Source organism: Salmo salar, chromosome ssa23 (genome assembly GCF_905237065.1).
Source record: "Salmo salar chromosome ssa23, Ssal_v3.1, whole genome shotgun sequence".
Classification (NCBI taxonomy): Eukaryota; Metazoa; Chordata; class Actinopteri; order Salmoniformes; family Salmonidae; genus Salmo; species Salmo salar.
Window position 1 is genome coordinate 11,225,214 of NC_059464.1, and position 20,713 is coordinate 11,245,926.

Consider the following 20,713-nt stretch of genomic DNA (forward strand, 5'->3'; position numbering starts at 1 on the left):
ACCCTGACAGTTGATGAAGCTGTGGGTTTGCACAACTAAAGAATTTCTGCACAAACTGTCAGATTCTGTCTCAGGGAAGGTCATCTGTGTGCTCGACGTCCTCACCAGGGTCTTGACCTGACTGCAGTTCGGCGTCATAACTGACTTCAGTGGGAAAATGCTCATCTTCGATGACCACTGGCACGCTGGAGAAATGTGCTCTAAACGGCTGAATTCCGGTTTCAGCTTTACCGGGCAGATGGCAGACAGCGTTTATGGCGTTGTTTATTTGTCACATACACATGGTTAGCAGGTGTTAATGCGAGTGTAGCGAAATGCTTGTGCTTCTAGTTCCGACAATGCAGTAATATCCAACGAGTAATCTAACCTAACAATTTCACAACAATTACCTTACACACACAAGTGTAAAGAAATGAATAAAAATATATTAATTTTTACATTTAACATTTAAGTCATTTAGCAGACGCTCTTATCCAGAGCGACTTACAAATTGGTGCATTCACCTTATAATATCCAGTGGAACAACCACTTTACAATAGTGCATCTAAATCTTTTAAGGGGGGGGTTAGAAGGATTACTTTATCCTATCCCAGGTATTCCTTGAAGAGGTGGGGTTTCAGGTGTCTCCGGAAGGTGGTGATTGACTCCGCTGTCCTGGCGTCGTGAGGGAGCTTGTTCCACCATTGGGGTGCCAGAGCAGCGAACAGTTTTGACTGGGCTGAGCGGGAACTGTGCTTCCTCAGAGGTAGGGAGGCGAGCAGGCCAGAGGTGGATGAACGGAGTGCCCTTGTTTGGGTGTAGGGCCTGATCAGAGCCTGAAGGTACGGAGGTGCCGTTCCCCTCACAGCTCCGTAGGCAAGCACCATGGTCTTGTAGCGGATGCGAGCTTCGACTGGAAGCCAGTGGAGAGAGCGGAGGAGCGGGGTGACGTGAGAGAACTTGGGAAGGTTGAACACCAGACGGGCTGCGGCGTTCTGGATGAGTTGTAGGGGTTTAATGGCACAGGCAGGGAGCCCAGCCAACAGCGAGTTGCAATAATCCAGACGGGGAGATGACAAGTGCCTGGATTAGGACCTGCGCCGCTTCCTGTGTGAGGCAGGGTCGTACTCTGCGAATGTTGTAGAGCATGAACCTACAGGATCGGGTCACCGCCTTGATGTTGGTGGAGAACGACAGGGTGTTGTCCAGGGTCACGCCAAGGCTCTTAGCACTCTGGGAGGAGGACACAAGGGAGTTGTCAACTGTGATGGCGAGATCATGGAACGGGCAGTCCTTCCCCGGGAGGAAGAGCAGCTCCGTCTTGCCGAGGTTCAGCTTGAGGTGGTGATCCGTCATCCACACTGATATGTCTGCCAGACATGCAGAGATGCGATTCGCCACCTGGTTGTCAGAAGGGGGAAAGGAGAAGATTAATTGTGTGTCATCTGCATAGCAATGATATGAGAGACCATGTGAGGATATGACAGAGCCAAGTGACTTGGTGTATAGCGAGAATAGGAGTGGGCCAAGAACAGAGCCCTGGGGGACACCAGTGGTGAGAGCACGTGGTGCGGAGACAGATTCTCGCCACGCCACCTGGTAGGAGCGACCTGTCAGGTAGGACGCAATCCAAGCGTGGGCGGCGCCGGAGATGCCCAGCTCGGAGAGGGTGGAGAGGAGGATCTGATGGTTCACGGTATCAAAGGCAGCAGATAGGTCTAGAAGGATGAGAGCAGAGGAGAGAGAGTTAGCTTTAGCAGTGCGGAGAGCCTCCGTGACACAGAGAAGAGCAGTCTCAGTTGAATGCCCAGTCTTGAAACCTGACTGATTAGGATCAAGAAGGTCATTCTGAGAGAGATAGCAAGAGAGCTGGCCAAGGACGGCACGTACCAAGAGTTTTGGAGAGAAAGGAAAGAAGGGATACTGGTCTGTAGTTGTTGACATCGGAGGGATCGAGTGTAGGTTTTTTCAGAAGGGGTGCAACTCTCGCTCTCTTGAAGACGGAAGGGACGTAGCCAGCGGTCAAGGATGAGTTGATGAGCGAGGTGAGGTAGGGGAGAAGGTCTCCGGAAATGGTCTGGAGAAGAGAGGAGGGGATAGGGTCAAGTGGGCAGGTTGTTGGGCGGCCGGCCGTCACAAGACGCGAGATTTCATCTGGAGAGAGAGGGGAGAACGAGGTCAAAGCACAGGGTAGGGCAGTGTGAGCAGGACCAGCAGTGTCGTTTGACTTAGCAAACGAGGATCGGATGTCGTCAACCTTCTTTTCAAAATGGTTGACGAAGTCATCCGCAGAGAGGGAGGAGGGGGGGGGGGGGGAGGAAGATTCAGGAGGGAGGAGAAGGTAGCAAAGAGCTTCCTAGGGTTAGAGGCAGATGCTTGGAGTTTAGAGTGGTAGAAAGTGGCTTTAGCAGCAGAGACAGAAGAGGAAAATGTAGAGAGGAGGGAGTGAAAGGATGCCAGGTCCGCAGGGAGGCGAGTTTTCCTCCATTTTCGCTCGGCTGCCCGGAGCCCTGTTCTGTGAGCTCGCAGTGAGTCGTCGAGCCACGGAGCAGGAGGGGAGGACCGAGCCGGCCTGGAGGATAGGGGACAGAGGAAATCAAAGGATGCAGAGAGGGAGGAGAGGAGGGTTGAGGAGGCAGAATCAGGAGATAGGTTGGAGAAGGTTTGAGCAGAGGGAAGAGATGATAGGATGGAAGAGGAGAGAGTAGCGGGAGAGAGAGAGCGAAGGTTGGGACGGCGCAATACCATCAGAGTAGGGGCAGAGTGAGAAGTGTTGGATGAGAGCGAGAGGGAAAAGGATACAAGGTAGTGGTCGGAGACTTGGAGGGGAGTTGCAATGAGATTAGTGGAAGAACAGCATCTAGTAAAGATGAGGTCAAGCGTATTGCCTGCCTTGTGAGTAGGGGGGGAAGGTGAGAGGGTGAGGTCGAAAGAGGAGAGGAGTGGAAAGAAGGAGGCAGAGAGGAATGAGTCGAAGGTAGACGTGGGGAGGTTAAAGTCACCCAGAACTGTGAGAGGTGAGCCATCCTCAGGAAAGGAATTTATCAAGGCGTCAAGCTCATTGATGAACTCTCCAAGGGAACCTGGAGGGCGATAAATGATAAGGATGTTAAGCTTGAAAGGGCTGGTAACTGTGACAGCATGGAATTCAAATGAGGAGATAGACAGATGGGTCAGGGGAGAAAGAGAGAATGTCCACTTGGGAGAGATGAGGATTCCAGTGCCACCACCCCGCTGGCTCGATGCTCTAGGGGTATGCGAGAACACGTAGTCAGACGAGGAGAGAGCAGTAGGAGTAGCAGTGTTATCTGTGGTAAACCATGTTTCCGTCAGCGCCAGGAAGTCTAGGGACTGGAGGGTAGCATAGGCTGAGATTAACTCAGCCTTGTTGGCCGCAGACCGGCAGTTCCAGAGGCTGCCGGAGACCTGGAACTCCACGTGGGTCGTGCGCGCTGGGACCACCAGGTTAGAATGGCAGCGGCCACGCGGTGTGGAGCGTTTGTATGGCCTGTGCAGAGGAGAGAGAACAGGGATAGACAGACACATAGTAGACAAGCTACAGAAGAGGCTACGCTAATGCAAAGGAGATTGGAATGACAAGTGGACTACACGTCTCGAATGTTCAGGAAGTTAAGCTTACGTTGCAAAAATCTTATTGACTAAAATGATACAGTACTGCTGGCTGGTGGAGTAGGCTAGCTAGCAGTGGCTGCGTTGTTGACTTTGAATGTGTAGCTGGCTAGGTAACCTCGATAGTTTCAGTACTACACCTTGTCATGATACAAAGCAACTTTGTAGCTAGCTAGCTAACATAACACTAATCAAGACGTTCCTTGTAATGTATTTAGTTTCTACAATGCTGCTCATCGGTAATAGTTGGCTGGGTTAGGAAAAAAGGCGTCGCGGGGGACGGAAATAGCTGGCTAGCTAACCTCGATGGCTGGCTAGCTAACAAATGAATGAGTGATGGTATAGAACGGCATAGGCAAGATGCAGTGGATGGTATAGAGTACAGTATATACATATGAGATGAGTAATGTAGGGTATGTAAACATATAAAGTGGCATTGTTTAAAGTGGCTAGTGATACATTACATCAAGATGGCAAGATGCAGTATATGGTATAGAGTACAGTGTATACATATGAGATGAGTAATGTAGGGTATGTAAACATTATATGAAGTGGCATTGTTTAAAGTGGCTAGTGATACATTTATTACATCAATTTTACCATTATTAAAGTGGCTGGAGTTGAGTCAGTATGTTGGCAGCAGCCACTCAATGTTAGTGATGGCTGTTTAACAGTCTGATGGCCTTGAGATAGAAGCTGTTTTTCAGTCTCTCGGTCCCCGCTTTGATGCACCTGTACTAACCTCGCCTTCTGGATGATAGCGGGGTGAACAGGCAGTGGCTCAGGTGGTGTAGGTGTCCTGGAGGGCAGGTAGTTTGCCCCCGGTGGTGCGTTGTGCAGATCTCACTACCCTCTGGAGAGCCTTATGGTTATGGGCGGAGCAGTTGCCGTACCAGGCGGTGATACAGCCCGACAGGATGCTCTCGATTGTGCATCTGTAAAAGTTTGTGAGTGTTTTTGGTGACAAGTCGAATTTCTTCAGCCTCCTGAGGTTGAAGAGGGACTGCTGCGCCTTCTTCACCACGCTGTCTGTGTGGTTGGACCATTTCAGTTTGTCCGTGATGTGTACGCCGAGGAACTTAAAACTTTCTACCCTCTCCGCTACTGTCCCGTCAATGTGGATAGGGGGCTGCTCCCTCTGCTGTTTCCTGAAGTCCACCATCATCTCCTTTGTTTTGTTGACGTTGAGGGTGAGGTTATTTTCCTGACACCACACTCCGAGGGCCCTCACCTCCTCCCGGTAGGCCGTCTCGTCGTTGTTGATAATCAAGCCTACCACTGTAGTGTCGTCTGCAAACTTGATGATTGAGTTGGAGGCATGCATGGCCACACAGTCGTGGGTGAACAGGGAGTACAGGAGAGGGCTGAGAACGCACCCTTGTGGCGCCCCAGTGTTGAGGATCAGCGGGGTGGAGATGTTGTTACCTACCCTCACCACCTGGGGAAGGCCCGTCAGGAAGTCCAGGACCCAGTTGCACAGGGTGGGGTCGAGACCCAGGGTCTCGAGCTTGATGACGATTTGAGGGTACTATGGTGTTAAATGCTGAGCTGTAGTCGATGAACAGCATTCTCACATAGGTATTCCTCTTGTCCAGATGGGTTAGGGCAGTGTGATTGCGATTGCGTCGTCTGTGGACCTATTGGGGCGGTAAGCAAATTGGAGTGGGTCTAGGGTGTCAGGTAGGGTGGAGGTGATATGGTCCTTGACTAGTCTCTCAAAGCACTTCATGATGGACAATGACCCAAAAAAAACACACCTCCAGGCTGTGTAAGGGCTATTTGACCAAGAAGGAGAGTGATGGAGTGCTGCATCAGATGACCTGGCCTCCACAATCACCCGACCTCAACCCAATTGAGATGCTTTGGGATGATTTGGACTGCAGAGTGAAGGAAAAGCAGCCAAAAAGTGCTCAGCATATGTGGAAACTCCTTCAAGACTGGTGGAAAAGAGTGTGCAAAGCTATCATCAAAGCAAAGGGTGACTACTTTGAAGAATCTGAAATATAAAATATATTTAGATGTTTAACACTTTTTTGGTTCCAACATGAATATTATTCAGCAATGTAGAAAATAGTAAAAATTAAGAAAAACCCCTGAATGAGTAGGTGTGTCCAAAATGTTGACTGGTACAGTAAATATTCAGACCCTGTACTCAGTACTTTGTTGAAGCACCTTTGACAGGGATTACAGCGTTGAGTCTTCTTTGGTATGATGCTACAAGCTTGACTTACCTATATTTGGGATGTTTCTCCCATTCTTCTCTGCTGATCCTCTCAAGCTCTGTCAGGTTGGATGGGGAGCGTCGCTGCACAGCTATTTTCAGTTCTCTCCAGAGATGTTCGTTCGGATTCAAGTCCGGGCTCTGGCTGGGCCACTCAAGGACATTCAGAGACTTGTCCTGAAGCCATTCCTGCATTGTCTTGGCTGTGTGCTTAGGGTCCTTGTCCTGTTGGAAGGGGATCCTTCGCCCCAGTCTGAGGTCCTGAGCGCTCTGGAGAAGGTTTTCATCAAGGATTACATTTACATTTACATTTAAGTCATTTAGCAGACACTCTTATCCAGAGCGACTTACAATCCTGTTGGAAGGGGATCCTTCGCCCCAGTCTGAGGTCCTGAGCGCTCTGGAGAAGGTTTTCATCAAGGATTACATTTACATTTAAGTCATTTAGCAGACGCTCTTATCCAGAGCGACTTACAATCCTCGATCCTGACTAGTCTCCCAGTCCCTGCTGCTGAAAAACATCTCCACAGCATGATGCTGCCACCACCATTCTTCACCGTAGTGCCAGGTTTCCTCCAAACGTGACGCTTGGCATTCAGGCCAAAGAGTTCAATCTTGGTTTCAGCAGACAAGAGAATCTTGTTTCTTATGGTCTGAGAGTCCTTTAGGTGCCTTTTGGCAAACTCCAAGTGGGCTGTCATGGGCCTTTTACTGAAGAGTGGCTTCCATCTGGCCACTCTACAATAAAGGCCTGATTGGTGGAGTGTGCAGAGATGGTTGTCCTTCTGAAAGGTTCTCCCATCTCCACAGAGGACCACTAGAGCTCTGTCAGAGTGACCATCAGGTTCTTCCCTGACCAAGGCCCTTCTCCCAGATTGTTCAGTTTGGCTGGGCAGACAGCTCAAGGAAGAGTCTTGGCGGTTCTATTCTTCTTCCATTTAAGAATGATGGAGGCCACTGTGTTTTTGGGGACCTTTAATGCTGCAGAAATGTTTTGGTACCATTCTCCAGATCTGTGCCTTGACACAATCCTGTCTCGGAGCTCTACGGACAATTCCTTCGACCTCATGGCTTGGTTTTTGCTCTGCCATACACTTTCAACTGTGGGACCTTATATAAACATGTCTGCCTTTCCAAATCATATCCAATCAATTGTGTTTACTGCAGATGGACTCAAATGAAGTTGGAGAAACATCTCAAGGATGATTAATGGAAACAGGATGCACCTGAGCTCAATTTTGAGTCTCATAGCAAAGGTTCTGAATACTTATGTAAATAAGTTATTTCTGTTTTTTATTTTGAAACATTTGCTAAAATGTATTTTTTTTTTATTCACTTTGTCATTATGGTGTATTGTGTGTAGATTGATGAGGATTTGTTTATTATTTAATACATTTTAGAATAAGGCTGTAACGTAACAAAATGTGGAAAAAGTCAAGGTCTAAATACTTTCTGAATGCACTGTACATCACTATGTCAACAGGAGTCCACCTACTGCATTCCTGCCAGACTTCATGCACTGGAATGAGAATAGAATGGAACAGTACTTTATTATTCCATCTCTGGGGAGGAAATCCTGTTTATTCCACCACTAAAAAGCAGCCTAATCCCAGATTCCCACTTAATGGTCAATCTGCTCTTTGTTTCCTGTCTCTGGCTGGATTAGTGGGTAGCAGGGATGGTGATTATGCCAGGCAGTCTGAAATAGACGGGACAGCATTAAGTTAATGATTCTCTTCCTTAAGTGGACAATGGGAATGGACAGGATTACAAAGTGAAGATTGATTCCTGCTCTCTTTGCTCCTCTAAATCTGTTAGGGAACATTGTCACTATGAAACTACTAGACGGTGAGTTGTAATGTAGAATGTTAGAAATAAAATATTGGTAAAAATGTACATTAAACTCTTCCTATGTTCCCTATGTTCCCTCGGCCCTATGTTCCGTCAGTACCCACTGAACCATTTTTAATTCAAATTGGCACAAATGCTTATTGTTATAAGATAGAACATTTTGAGTCAGTATTCAGACCCCTTGATTATTTCCACATTTTGTTACGTTACAGCCATATTCTAGAAGTGATAAAAAAAAAAAATCCCAATGTCACAATAAAAAAGAAATGTGTTTGCACGATTAATGCCTATCTGTGCTTGGATTTCAAAAAAGTTAACCCCAAATAAGCTAGCAATGTTACTAAACGTCTTATTAAAACATTCAGTGAAAGTTTTTTATGGCGGTTTTGGAGCAGTGGCTTCTTCCTTGCTGAGCGTCAATGTCAATATAGGACTCGTTTTACTGTGGATATAGATACTTTTGTACCTGTTTCCTCCAGCATCCTCACAAGGTCCTTTGCTGTTGTTCTGGGATTGATTTGCACTTTTCGCACCAAAGTACGTTCATCTCTAGGAGACAGAACGCGTCTCCTTCCTGAGCGGTATGACGACTGCGTGGTCCCATGGTGTTTATACTTGCGTACTATTGTTAGTACAGATGAACGTGGTAACTTCAGGCGTTTGGAAATCGCTCCCAAGGATGAACCAGACTTGTGGAGGTCTACAATTTTTTTTCTGAGGTCTTGGCTGATGTCTTTTGATTTTCCCATGATGTCAAGCATAGAGGCAGTGAGTTTGAAGGTAGGCCTTGAAATACATCCCCAGGTACACCTCCAATTGACTCAAATTATGTCAATTAGCCTATCAGAAGTTTCTAAAGCCATGACATCATTTTCTGCAATTTTCCAAACTGTTTAAAGGCACAGTCAACTTAGTGTATGTAAACTTCTGACCCACTGGAATTGTGAATTATAAGTGAAATAATCTGTCTGTAAACAATTGTTGGAAAAATGACTTGTGTCATGCACAAAGTAGATGTCCTAACCAACTTGCCAAAACTATAGTTTGTTAACAAGAAATTTGTGGGGTGGTTGAAAAACGAGTTTGAATGACTCTAACCTAAGTGTATGTAAACTTCCGACTTCAACTGTATAAATAATACTAAAGTAAAACACGTAATAATAAACGTAATAATAAATACACAATGAGTAACGATATATACACGGGGTACCAGTACCGAGTCAATGTGCAGGGGTACAAAGTAATTGAGTTACATATGTACATATAACTAGGAATAAAGTGAGCGATAATAAATAGTATCAGCAGCATATGTGATGAGTTTAAAAAAGTTAGCGCAAAAAGGGTCAATGCAGATAGTCCGGGTATCTAATTGGTTAACTATTTAGCAGTCTTCTGGCTAGGGAGTAGAAGAACGCCCTCAAAGTTTGTTCTCAATTTTTTTTACTAAATATTTAGCAGTCTTATGTCTTGGGGGGTAGAATAACATTCCCAGAACATTTGTTCTCAGAACGTAAACACAAAAGATTATACGTTCCCACAACTTCCAATGAACCAAATGTGCTAGCTGGGTACTTAGGCACAAAAGAAAGAAAATAATCCAGTCCACCTCAAAGAATTGACACGCTGTCAATACTTTTTTCTTCTTTATTTCTGTATTTGTCTGTTATTTTTTGTCCTCCTCCTTCATGAAAAGAAAAGGCAAGGGGCTTAGTGTATATAGACAGTGTGGGCTTTATGTTTGTTCGTCTCTTTTGTCTGCGCCTGGTGAAGGCTGAATGTGGCTGGAGTTACAGGTGTGAACGCCCACGCCATCACAGAACCGAGTCCCCCCCACCCTCTTCGCCCCACCACCTTCTCCGACATTCTGAGGCTGCCATGTCACACCTGATTTCAATCAGAATAGAGCCCACCACAACAAAGAGTCTTAAAAGCCTTGGCAGCCAGCAGTGTGTGCCAGGTCTGGCCTGCTGTAATAAAAGGGGAGAAGAAAACACTTATCTTTATGAAGAGTCGTTATTGAGAAAAGCTAATATTGTTAGGGATTTGTCAGGTATTTTAAGCTGTCTTGTGAAGTAGTACATAAGAGGTATTTCACTTCATTGAGCCGTGTAAAAAAAAAAAAACATATGAAGCCCAGCTGATTAGGTCCACAGAGCACAAACAGACAGTGGTGTTGTTCATTGTCTCCTTTCTGGTGAAAATCTTTGCTGTCCTCTTAAGTAGCAGCGTCATCATCATTATCAGAGTTGTTATGATCAGAGATTATTTTTCTGTTAACTCACTGAAGGGTTTCTCATACTCTCTCTCACCTCCCTTCCCCTACTTCTTCTCTCGCCATCTCCTCCCTCTCTCTCTCCCACTCCCTCTCATTCACCCTTCTCTTCCCCTCCCTCCCTCTTCCTCTCTCTCCTCTCTCTCTCTCTCTCTCTCTCTCTCTCTCCAGGTGTTCTGAAGGACTACCTGCGTGAGTTGCCCTACCCCCTTATCACTAAGCACTTGTATGAGACTGTGTTGGACTCTATGGCTCAGAGACCTCTGCGTATCGGAGCAGGAGGATGTGAAAATGACCCGGCAGACACAGAACACACCGTCAGTCTCCTGGAGAACCTGCCAGATGTGGAGAGGGTAAGGGACAGTTCCTCTTCAATCGATCAATCAAGTTTATTCATGAATCAACATTTGTCACAAAGTGCTTTTGCAGTTGCCTTTTTGGGTTCACAGTGCTCTTGGTTCTCTACATTCACCAAGTTCCTTCAGTAATGTTCATTAGTACTGTGCAGCGTTCACAGTACACAGTTTCAAACCCTCTTGATGTTGGAAAATAACAGTAGCTGAGGGAAATAACAATAACATAAACAAAGACCCAATAACCGACACATTTCGGTTGAATGCATTTTTGTGCAACCGACTAGGTATTCCCTTTCCCTTAGTGTGTTTGTGCTTCTAAAATGAGCCGTGTCATTGGTCAGTGTTAATCCACCCTTACCCAGCATGCTCTCTGTCTCTGTTACCCCAGTTGACCCTGCGGAGGCTGCTGGACCATCTGAAGCTGGTGGCGTCACACCATGAGGTCAACAAGATGACGTGTCAGAACCTGGCGGTATGCTTCGGCCCCGTGCTGCTCAGCCAACGCCAGGAGGCCAGCTGTCATAGCAACCGGGTCTTCATCGACTCGGAGGAGCTGGCCAGCGCCCTGCACTTCAAGAAACATATCGAAGTGCTACACTACCTGCTGCAGCTATGGCCAGGTAACCTCCACCATAGATATACATTACAATACTAGAGTGGTGTTTGAAATGAACCTTCATAACTCTAGAATGAGGTGATAATGGCAGCCATCTTGGTCAGGGATACATTCTAAACCAGTATACTTCATGGTGTAGTACCATGCAGTACCACTGGATCTAGAGGCCTTTTATATTTACTAAATGACTATCTTAATTACTGGCTCATTACTCCTGCAGTGAATGTATCAGCCTTTTAGATTAGGCCGTTGAGTAGTGTGTCTACAGCACATCGGCATTCTGAATTACTAAACCAACAACTTAATAAACAAGTAATAACAGACTTAAGCATTCACCCAAAATCAGACAAGCCATTTCTTAGAAGGACACTATGTTCCCCTGGATGCTTTCTAGTGGAAATTGTTCCCAGCACTGTGCTGTGGTTCTGTTCCAAACATGACTTTAAAAGGCTGGGATGGCGCTTTGGCTGACACATACATACGCACGCACGCACGCACGCACGCACACACACCCCAGCAGATAGCCATTCGCCACATCTGTTCATTCATCGTAGATTAAATGCTCCACAGAGTGCTTCATCATGACGGGATGGCCAAAGCCTTACTGTAAACCAAGCAAGGGGGAAAAAGGACGCTTTTATATAAATCACCGTCCAGAGAAAGTATGCGTCTAAAATGGCACCCTATTCCTTATATAGTGCACTACTTTTGTTCAGAGCCCTATGGGACCTGGTCAAAAGAAGTGCACTGTAAAAGCGAATAGGGTGCCATTTGGGATGCATCCGAAGACATCCTGGACCAACTGTGGCTCTATGGTTGGTAATGTGTCTCTGTTCTGCTCTCAGCAGCTGTCTTCTTTGTGTGCACGGTGATACGAGAGACAGATATGCACTGTTGAGTATAACTGGGATATAGGGATATGAAAGAAAGATGAGCGTAGGGTTGCTAGGGGGTTTGGTTGTCAAATCCTGTGCCGATGGATGTGCTGCCTCTTAAGGAGGATGGGGAAGAGAAAACTGTAAGACTATACAGTAACTGTCTAATCCCCTCAGATCTCTAACATTCTCTCTAACCAATTTAACTTCATAGTGTTGTGTATACATGTCACGTCCTGACCAGCAGAGGGAGCAATTGTATTAGTTTTGGTCAGGACGTGGCAGAGATTTTTGTGTTACGTGTGAGTTGGTTGTTGGACTCCCAATTGAAGGCAGGTGTGTTGAGTTGCCTTTGATTGGGAGTCCTATATAGTACTGTGTGTTTTTCCTTGTGGTTGTGGGTAGTTGTTTTTGCACTGCGTTTGGTGTGCCTGCAAAACTGTTCCTGTCGTCGTGAGTATTGTTTATTGTTTTTCCCTGTGGATGCTTTGCGTGTTTTTATTAAAGAAATATGAGTATCCACATTCCCGCTGCGCCTTGGTCCATTCCTGACGACAGACCTTACAATACAGTTGAAGTCGGAAGTTTACATACACCTTAGCAAAATATATTTAAACTCAGTTTTTCACAATTCCTGACATTTAATCCTGGTAACAAATTCCCTGTCTTAGGTCAGTAAGGATCACCACTTTATTTTAAGTATGTGAAATGTCAGAATAATAATAGAGAGTGATTTATTTCAGCTTTTATTTCATCACATTCCCAGTGGGTCAGAAGTTTACATACACTCAATTAGTATTTGGTAGCATTGCCTTTAAATTGTTTAACTTGGGTCAAACGTTTTGGGTAGCCTTCCACAAGCTTCCCACAATAAGTTGGGTGAATTTTGGCCCATTCCTCCTTTCCATGTACAGAATTTGTTTCATGTAAGATTTTGCATATGGAGCACTGAAAGTATTCATACCCTTTGACTTATTCCACATTTTGTTGTGTTAGCCCGTAGTTTGGCTTTTTTATGGCGGTTATGGAGCAGTGGCTTCTTCCTTGCTGAGCGACCTTTCAGGTTATGTCGATATAGGACTTGTTTTACTGTGGATATAGATACTTTTGTACCTGTTTCCTCCAGCATCTTCACAAGGTCCTTTGCTGTTGTTCTGGGATTGATTTGCACTTTTCACACCAAAGAACATTAATTTCTAGGAGACAGAACGCGTCTCCTTCCTGAGCGGTATGACAGCTGCGTGGTCCCATAGTGTTTATACTTGCTTACTATTGTTAGTACAGATGAACGTGGTACCTTCAGGCATTTGGAAATTGCTCCCAAGGATGAACCAGACTTGTGGAGGTCTACAATTTTTTTTCTGAGGTCTTGGCTGATTTCTTTTGATTTTCCCATGATGTCAAGCAAAGAGGCACTGAGTTTGAAGGTAGGCCTTGAAATACATCCACAGGTACACCTCCAATTGACTCAAATGATGTCAATTAGCCTATCAGAAGCTTCTGAAGCCATGACATCATTTTCTGGAATTTTCCAAGCTGTTTAAAGGCACAGTCAACTTAGTGTATGTAAACTTCTGACCCACTGGAATTGCGATACAGTGAATTATAAGTGAAGTAATCTGCCTGTAAACAATTGTTGGAAAAAGGACTTGTGTCATGCACAAAGTAGATGTCCTAACCAACTTGCCAAAACTATAGTTTGTTAACAAGAAATTTGTGGAGAAGTTGAAAAAGGAGTTTAATTGACTCCAACCTAAGTGTATGTAAACTGCCGACTTCAACTGTATACAGTGCCTTTAGAAAATATTTACATCCCTTGACTTTTTTTATCACTGGCTTACACACAATACCTGATCATGTTAAAGTGGAATTATGTTTTTCAAAATGTTTACCAATTAATAAAAAATGAAAGCTGAAATGTCTTGAGTCAATAAGTATTCACCCCCTTTGTTATGGCAAGCCTACATAAGTACAGGAGTAAAACATTTGCTTAACAAGTCACATAATGTTTTCACTTTGTCAATATGGGGTATTGTGTGTGTGGATGGGTGAGAAAAAAAATCTATTGAATCCATTTTTAAGTCGGGCTGTAACACAACAAAATGTGGAAAAAGTCAAAGGGTATGAATACTTTCAGTACTCCATATACAAAATCTTACATGAAACAAATTCTGTACATGGAATATATCCTTATTTAAAGATTGCAAACATGTTAGTGCTAGTTAGATATTCAGTCCAAGGAAACCATCTCAGATAATTTTGTACCTGAGAGAACAGACTGCTGTTGAATATTGTACCCATTAATTTGTCAGCTGCAAAGATCTAGCTCTACCATAGACCAGTTAAACTGGTACAACACTTCTACTCACGGGTGGCCAAAAATAATAAATTGGAAGCCTCGCCAACATTAAGCCAATATAATTTCTCAGTGTGCCTTGCCTTTTTCGAGCGAATTGTAGACTTACCCCCCATGAATGTATTTGTTAGTGACAGAGACATGGTTCTTGAATTCATACATTTTTGAACCTGTGGCCTTCAAGTGAGTTCCTTGGCTAATATTATCATTATAATTAAGCTCTTTATGATGATACATTACATATCTCTTAAGGCCTTATTTTGAGGCCTAGCATTACCCTAATACAGTGGCCTGAAACTCATGGTTTACGGGCCACGTCAGGCCTGTTAGTAGGGTTGCAAAATTCCAGTAACTTTCTCCAAATTCCCAGATTTGAATCTTCCATCTGGGATTTCTGGAAGCTTGAAAGTCACATTATGCTGGCTTGCAAAGTGTAATTTTTGTTGGAATTGGAGTTTGGAAATCCAACAGTTGGAATTTTTATTCACCTGCAACCTTATTTCATAATGACTGCCGGGATTAGGAACAATGTGCAGATACTATCTAAGCCATTAAAACTGTAACAACCATTTCAGTAATGGGTGCCAAGAATCTAACAAATGATTGGATCAGTTTAGGAAATTGTATGTTATTTATCTTTGTGTAGCATAATATGAATCAACCAATCACTCAATGTACATGCAAAAACACAGATATTAAAAACATTTCCAAAAAATCTACCTGAAGTAGAGCATGCTGGGTAAAAAGTTTGTTATCATAACTTTAAAAAATGTAGTATATGCGACTTCTCATTTAGTTTGGGTCAGTACCATATAAACATTTTAAGTAATAATCACTTTTCATTTACTTTGAGTTCAACTTACTAGAAGTATTTGAGTAAAACATACTTGGGGGTCACAGTGTAGTTTCCATCCCTGGCTAGAGCCTAGAGGTGTGTCCTGAGTGAGTAACTCTAACCTTGACCAAGCTGAAATTTAAGTCTTGGCTGGCCTGCAACCCTATGTTTATACACACACGCACGCACACACACACACACACACACACACACACACACACACACACACACACACACACACACACACACACACACACACACACACACACACATATACCTCCTGTCCTTTATGCCCACTTCCTCAGCTCAGTGTGTAATGTGGCCAGTCTATAATTAAGGACATTCCAGTCCTAACCTTAGCCCATAGCTCTCCCAGCTTTACTCTAACATTTAAAAACCATTATAGGATATTTTCAGCTTCTTCACAAGGTCCACACCTTCCAATGCATTGTTGCATAGGCCTGGAGTGTGTGTCTGGGAGTGTATGAGTGGGAGAATGCTTGGCTTGGTCTCTGTACGTGCTTTGTTTTGTGTCGGGGAGGAGAGTGTTAATGTACTGTATGTGTGTGCAGTGGCAATTTTAGCATGTAAATCTTGTGGGGCAAACAAATATATTTTTTAGATGCATGCCAGCAAAGCCACTACACAACACAAAACTAAACAATACATGAATTGCACTATGACGGTGACAAACGGTGCCCATAAATTGATAGGGCCTAAGTAAAGCTGTCCCAACAGCAGAGTCCCAACAACAGTCACAACACCTTACCACTGCTACACCTGGCTATCAGCTGAGCCTTGTCTGGCAGCGAAACAGTTAATTCAGCCTCATTTACTGCCCTTTAAAAAAAACATAGCTTATATGGCTGACTTGCTTAAACAAATGTGGTTTCTATTGACAATTGAGATGTACAAACTATGACATAAGGGGACGACGAGCTGATAAGAGGCAATCCATCATTTCGTTTTAGACATAAATGAGCGAGCTAGGATTGACGTAGTCAATATAACTATTTGTTCAGCGCTTTTGAAATATAATTCAGAACATGGGTCGTTCTTACAGTATTCTCCCTGTACACCAAGTCAGAACCATATGATAAATAAAGGGGGCATATAAGCAGACAATGAAAGATCTTACAATATTCGATTACATTTCTCTAAAACAGGCGAGGCTACATGTGCACCACCAAGTCAGAACAGTAGTCGAAATTAAGAGGGGGAAAAGGGACCAAATTATTAGGGTGAGACACATGGGCTATTAACAGCTTACTACACAACATACACTTAGTATTACTTTCTTAGCTACGGTATACATATCTCCCTGTCATACTATCCAGGTCTGTGCCAAAACAATTTGAGCTTCTACTTTTAAATATTCACCTTTCCAGAAACAAGTCTCTCACGGTTGCCACTTGCTATAGACCACCTTCTGCCCCCAGCTGTGCCTTGGACAGCATATGTGAATTGATTGCCCCCATCTAGCGTCAGAGCTCATACTGTTAGGTGACCTAAACTGGTACATGCTTAATACCCCGGCCGTCCTACAATCTAAGCTAGATGCTCTCAATCTCACACAAATGATCAATGAACCTACCAGGTACAACCACAAATCCGTAAACACGGGCACCCTCATAGATATCATCCTAACCAACCTGCCCTCCAAATACACCTCTGCTGTCTTCAACCAAGATCTCAGCGATCACTGCCTCATTGCCTGCGTCCGTAATAGGTCTGCGGTCAAACGGCCACCCCTCCTCACTGTCAAACGCTCCCTAAAACACTTCAGCGAGCAGGCCTTTCTAATAGACCTGGCCCGGGTATCCTGTAAGGATATTGACCTTATTCCATCAGTAGAGGATGCCTGGTTATTCTTTAAAAGTGCTTTCCTCACCATCTTAAATAAGCATGCCCCATTAAAAAAATGTAGAACCAGGAACAGATATAGCCCTTGGTTCACTCCAGACCTGACTGCCCTTGACCAGCACAAAAACATCCTGTGGCTTACTGCATTAGCATCGAATAGCCCCCGCGATATGCAACTTTTCAGGGAAGTTAGGAACCAATATACACAGGCAGTTAGGAAAGCAAAGGCTAGCTTTTTCAAACAGAAATTCGCATCCTGTAGCACAAACTCCAAAAAGTTCTGGGACACTTTAAAGTCCATTGAGAATAAGAGCACCTCCTCCCATCTGCCCACTGCACTGAGGATAGGAAACACTGTCACCACCGATAAATCCACGATAATTGAGAATTTCAATAAGCATTTTTCTACGGCAGGCCATGCTTTCCACCTGGCTACCCCTGCCCCGGTCAACAGCCCTGCACCCCCCTCAGCAACTTGCCCAAGCCTCCCCCATTTTTCCTTCACTCAAATCCAGATAGCCGATGTTCTTAAAGAGCTGCAAAATCTGGACCCCTACAAATCAGCCGGGCTAGACAATCTGTACCCTCTCTTTCTAAAATTATCCGCCGCAATTGTTGCAACCCCTATTACTAGCCTGTTCTACCTCTTTCGTATCATCTGAGATCCCCAAAGATTGGAAAGCTGCCGCGGTCATCCCCTTCTTTAAAGGGGGAGACACTCTAGACCCAAACTGTTACAGACCTATATCTATCCTACCCTGCCTTTCTAAGGTCTTCGAAAGCCAAGTTAACAAACAGATCACCAACCATTTTGAATCCCACTGTACCTTCTCCGCTATGCAATCTGATTTCCGAGCTAGTCATGGGTGCACCTCAGCCACGCTCAAGGTCCTAAACGATATCATAACTGCCATCGATAAGAGACAATACTGTGGCAGCTGTATTCATCGACCTGGCCAAGGTTTTCGACTCTGCTGATAAGAATGTGGTGATTGACAGACTCAACAGCCTTGGTTTCTCAAATGACTGCCTCGCCTGGTTCACCAACTACTTCTCAGACAGAGTTCAGTGTGTCAAATCAGAGGGCCTGTTGCCCGGACCTCTGGGAGTCTCTATGGGGGTGCCACAGGGTTCAATTCTCGGGCCGACTCTTTTCTCTGTATACATCAATGATGTCGCTCTTGCTGCTGGTGATTCTCTGATCCACCTCTACGCAGACGACACCATTCTGTATACTTCTGGCCCTTCTTTGGACACTGTGCTAACTAACCTCCAGATGAGCTTCAATGCCATACAACTCTTCTTCCATGACCTCCAACTGCTCTTAAATGCAAGTAAAACTAAATGCATGCTCTTCAACTGATCGCTGCCCACACCTGCCTGCCCGTCCAGCATCACTACTCTGGACGGTTCTGACTTAGAATATGTGGACAACTACAAATACCTAGGTGTCTGGTTAGATTGTAAACTCTCCTTCCAGACTCATATTAAGCATCTCCAATCCAAAATCTAGAATTGGCTTCCTATTTCGCAACAAAGCATCCTTCACTCATGCTGCCAAACATACCCTCGTAAAACTGACCATCCTACCGATCCTTGAGTTCTGCGATGTCATTTACAAAATAGCTTCCAACACTCTACTCAGCAAATTGGATGCAGTCTATCACAGTGCCATCCGTTTTGTCACCAAAGCCCCATATACTACCCACCACTGCGACCTGTATGCTCTCATTGGCTGGCCCTCGCTTCATATTTGTCGCCAAACCCGCTGGCTGCAGGTCATCTATAAGTCGTTTGCTAGGTAAAGCCCCTCCTTATCTCAGCTCACTGGTCACCATAGCAGCACCCACCCGTAGCATGCGCTCCAGCAGGTATATTTCACATTGGAAAGAGACCCTTAAACCCAGAATTGGAACCACACACCAACCCCACTGAATAGAAGGCTAGTGATTGCTTTGCAATGCTTGCCGTTAGCCAATAATTCCTTCCAAACCACTCATGGTTGAATTTGCGATTTCCAACTTGTTGTGTAATGTTTATGTCCAATGGCCGATGAGCACCGATACGTTTTATCTATAATTTCTCTTAATTCTTTATCTTCATATGACAAGGATTAAAAAGCATTTACCAGTAGATTGTCGACTTGATAAATGATGATGACTGCTAGCTTATTAGCTAAGATTTTGAAAGTATGACATTGACATGATCAGTCCAATCAAAGCTATTGTAGATATAACGTGATTTGACGTCATTTTATCTGTTGTCAATGACCTTGAGCTTTCTTGGATGGGCACTTCTTATGTTACTCTATGGCAGCACCCAAGGGGCTCGAATTTTCAATCTCTACCCTTAGATTTGGCTGTGACGTAGTGTCCCCATGAGTGACAGAGCACTGAGCCAATCACGGCACAACTAGAGAACATTACCCAATCATGGTGCAACTAGAGAATATTACCAACCCCTACGCTCCGTATTTTCGCTGGCTGCCGCACCACCACAGAAAGCGCTAGGCTGAAACACCTGCATTTTGGAGCTGCCTTACTCAAGAAAGCAAAAATAGACCAAGTTTGTATGCAGCTTTATTAACTCAATGATATTTTTTTTTTACATTGCTTGCAAACTGATATGTGACACGTATTAATGTCAAAATAACATGTGAAACAGGCGCCACACCTTAGCTTAAAAGGTGGGACTCAAAACAGGTTGACATAATCAGTCCAATCAAAGCTACTGTAGATATAACGTGATTTTACGTAATTTTATCTGTTGTCAATGACCTGCGCCACCTGCCCTGAATGATGGGTTGCCAGAGTGTGCGTGCGTGCGTGCGTGCGTGTGGGCTGATATGTTTATGTGTATTACTGTATGTGATTGCCGGGCCTTGGTTTTTGGTGCATTGGCTTTGGTGCATGCTGTGGTGTTTATTTTGTGGTCAGAGAGAGATCACACTATGGCAGAGTAGTGGCGTGTAGGGGAGCGAGGAGAGAGGAAGGGTGTCTGAGGCTCTGGATCTTTTTTTAACTGATCCCAGTACAGTGGTAGCAGCCCTGGATGTGGAAGTATCCAGGAAGGTGTGTGGCAGGATGGGGTGGAGGGGAGTTCAGGGTTATTTCCTTATCTTTGGATCAATGGGAGATGCACAAGCATTATTTGTCCATCAACAGTTTCTCAATGGGTTTACAATGATTCAAAGTATTATTCATACGGTATGATATCAGAACCAACGGTTGGCTCTACTGTACCACTGTGGGGTTTGTGTACTTTACTTTCTTCCTCCTTCAGCATAAAGGAGATGTAAAAGTCAAGTCAAATGCAAAGGTGTTTTCCTGTAAACTGTCTGACTGACAGGTTGCTGTTGTTGCAGTGAGTGGACATTGTCTGTTTTACCTCTGAAATGTTTTTTTTTGTTTTTTGTTTTATTCCGCCACTGACTGTAGGAGGTATCTAAAGATGTACTGTCGGGGACACAGTGTACTAGGTACACAGAGAGACCTACAGGAGGACAGGTAACTGGGAAGTGGTGGTTGGAGTGCTCAGTGTTCTTCTCCTTAGATCAGACATGCTCATATCATGTGATTTCCCCCGCCCCCCACCTCTCCTTCTTCACCCCAAAGCAGGGATGTGTGTTAGGTTAGATGTGATTTGTACCTAGTATTTGAAGACTAAGTTAAAAGGTACTAGATGTAGAAGTGAAGTAGTAGAGTGTGTTGGAGTGGATTTAGCATGTCGTTGCAACATGGCATGGGTTGATGTCGGAAATACCACTTTTAGATCCTGAATTTAACTCCAGGAGGACCTTGTGTGTACAGTGTGCTTAAAACATTTCAAATGAGGGCCTCCCGAGTGGCACAGTGGTCTA

The 20,713-nt window shown here is 44.6% G+C and overlaps 1 protein-coding gene across 6 annotated transcripts in view; it reads left to right on the top strand.

The window, feature by feature from the left end:
* Positions 1 to 20,713, top strand: part of LOC106584049 (rho GTPase-activating protein SYDE2) — an 89,020-nt gene that overhangs the window by 64,598 nt on the left and 3,709 nt on the right. For 5 of the 6 annotated variants that reach the window (XM_014168863.2, XM_014168864.2, XM_014168859.2 and 2 more), the window contains 2 exons: positions 10,125 to 10,306; positions 10,698 to 10,929. In XM_014168863.2, coding sequence (XP_014024338.2) covers positions 10,125 to 10,306; positions 10,698 to 10,929 — 414 coding nt within the window. Of the gene's footprint in view, positions 1 to 10,124; positions 10,307 to 10,697; positions 10,930 to 20,291; positions 20,361 to 20,713 lie in introns of all 6 variants that reach the window. The other variant, XR_001323681.2, reaches the window with a different exon arrangement.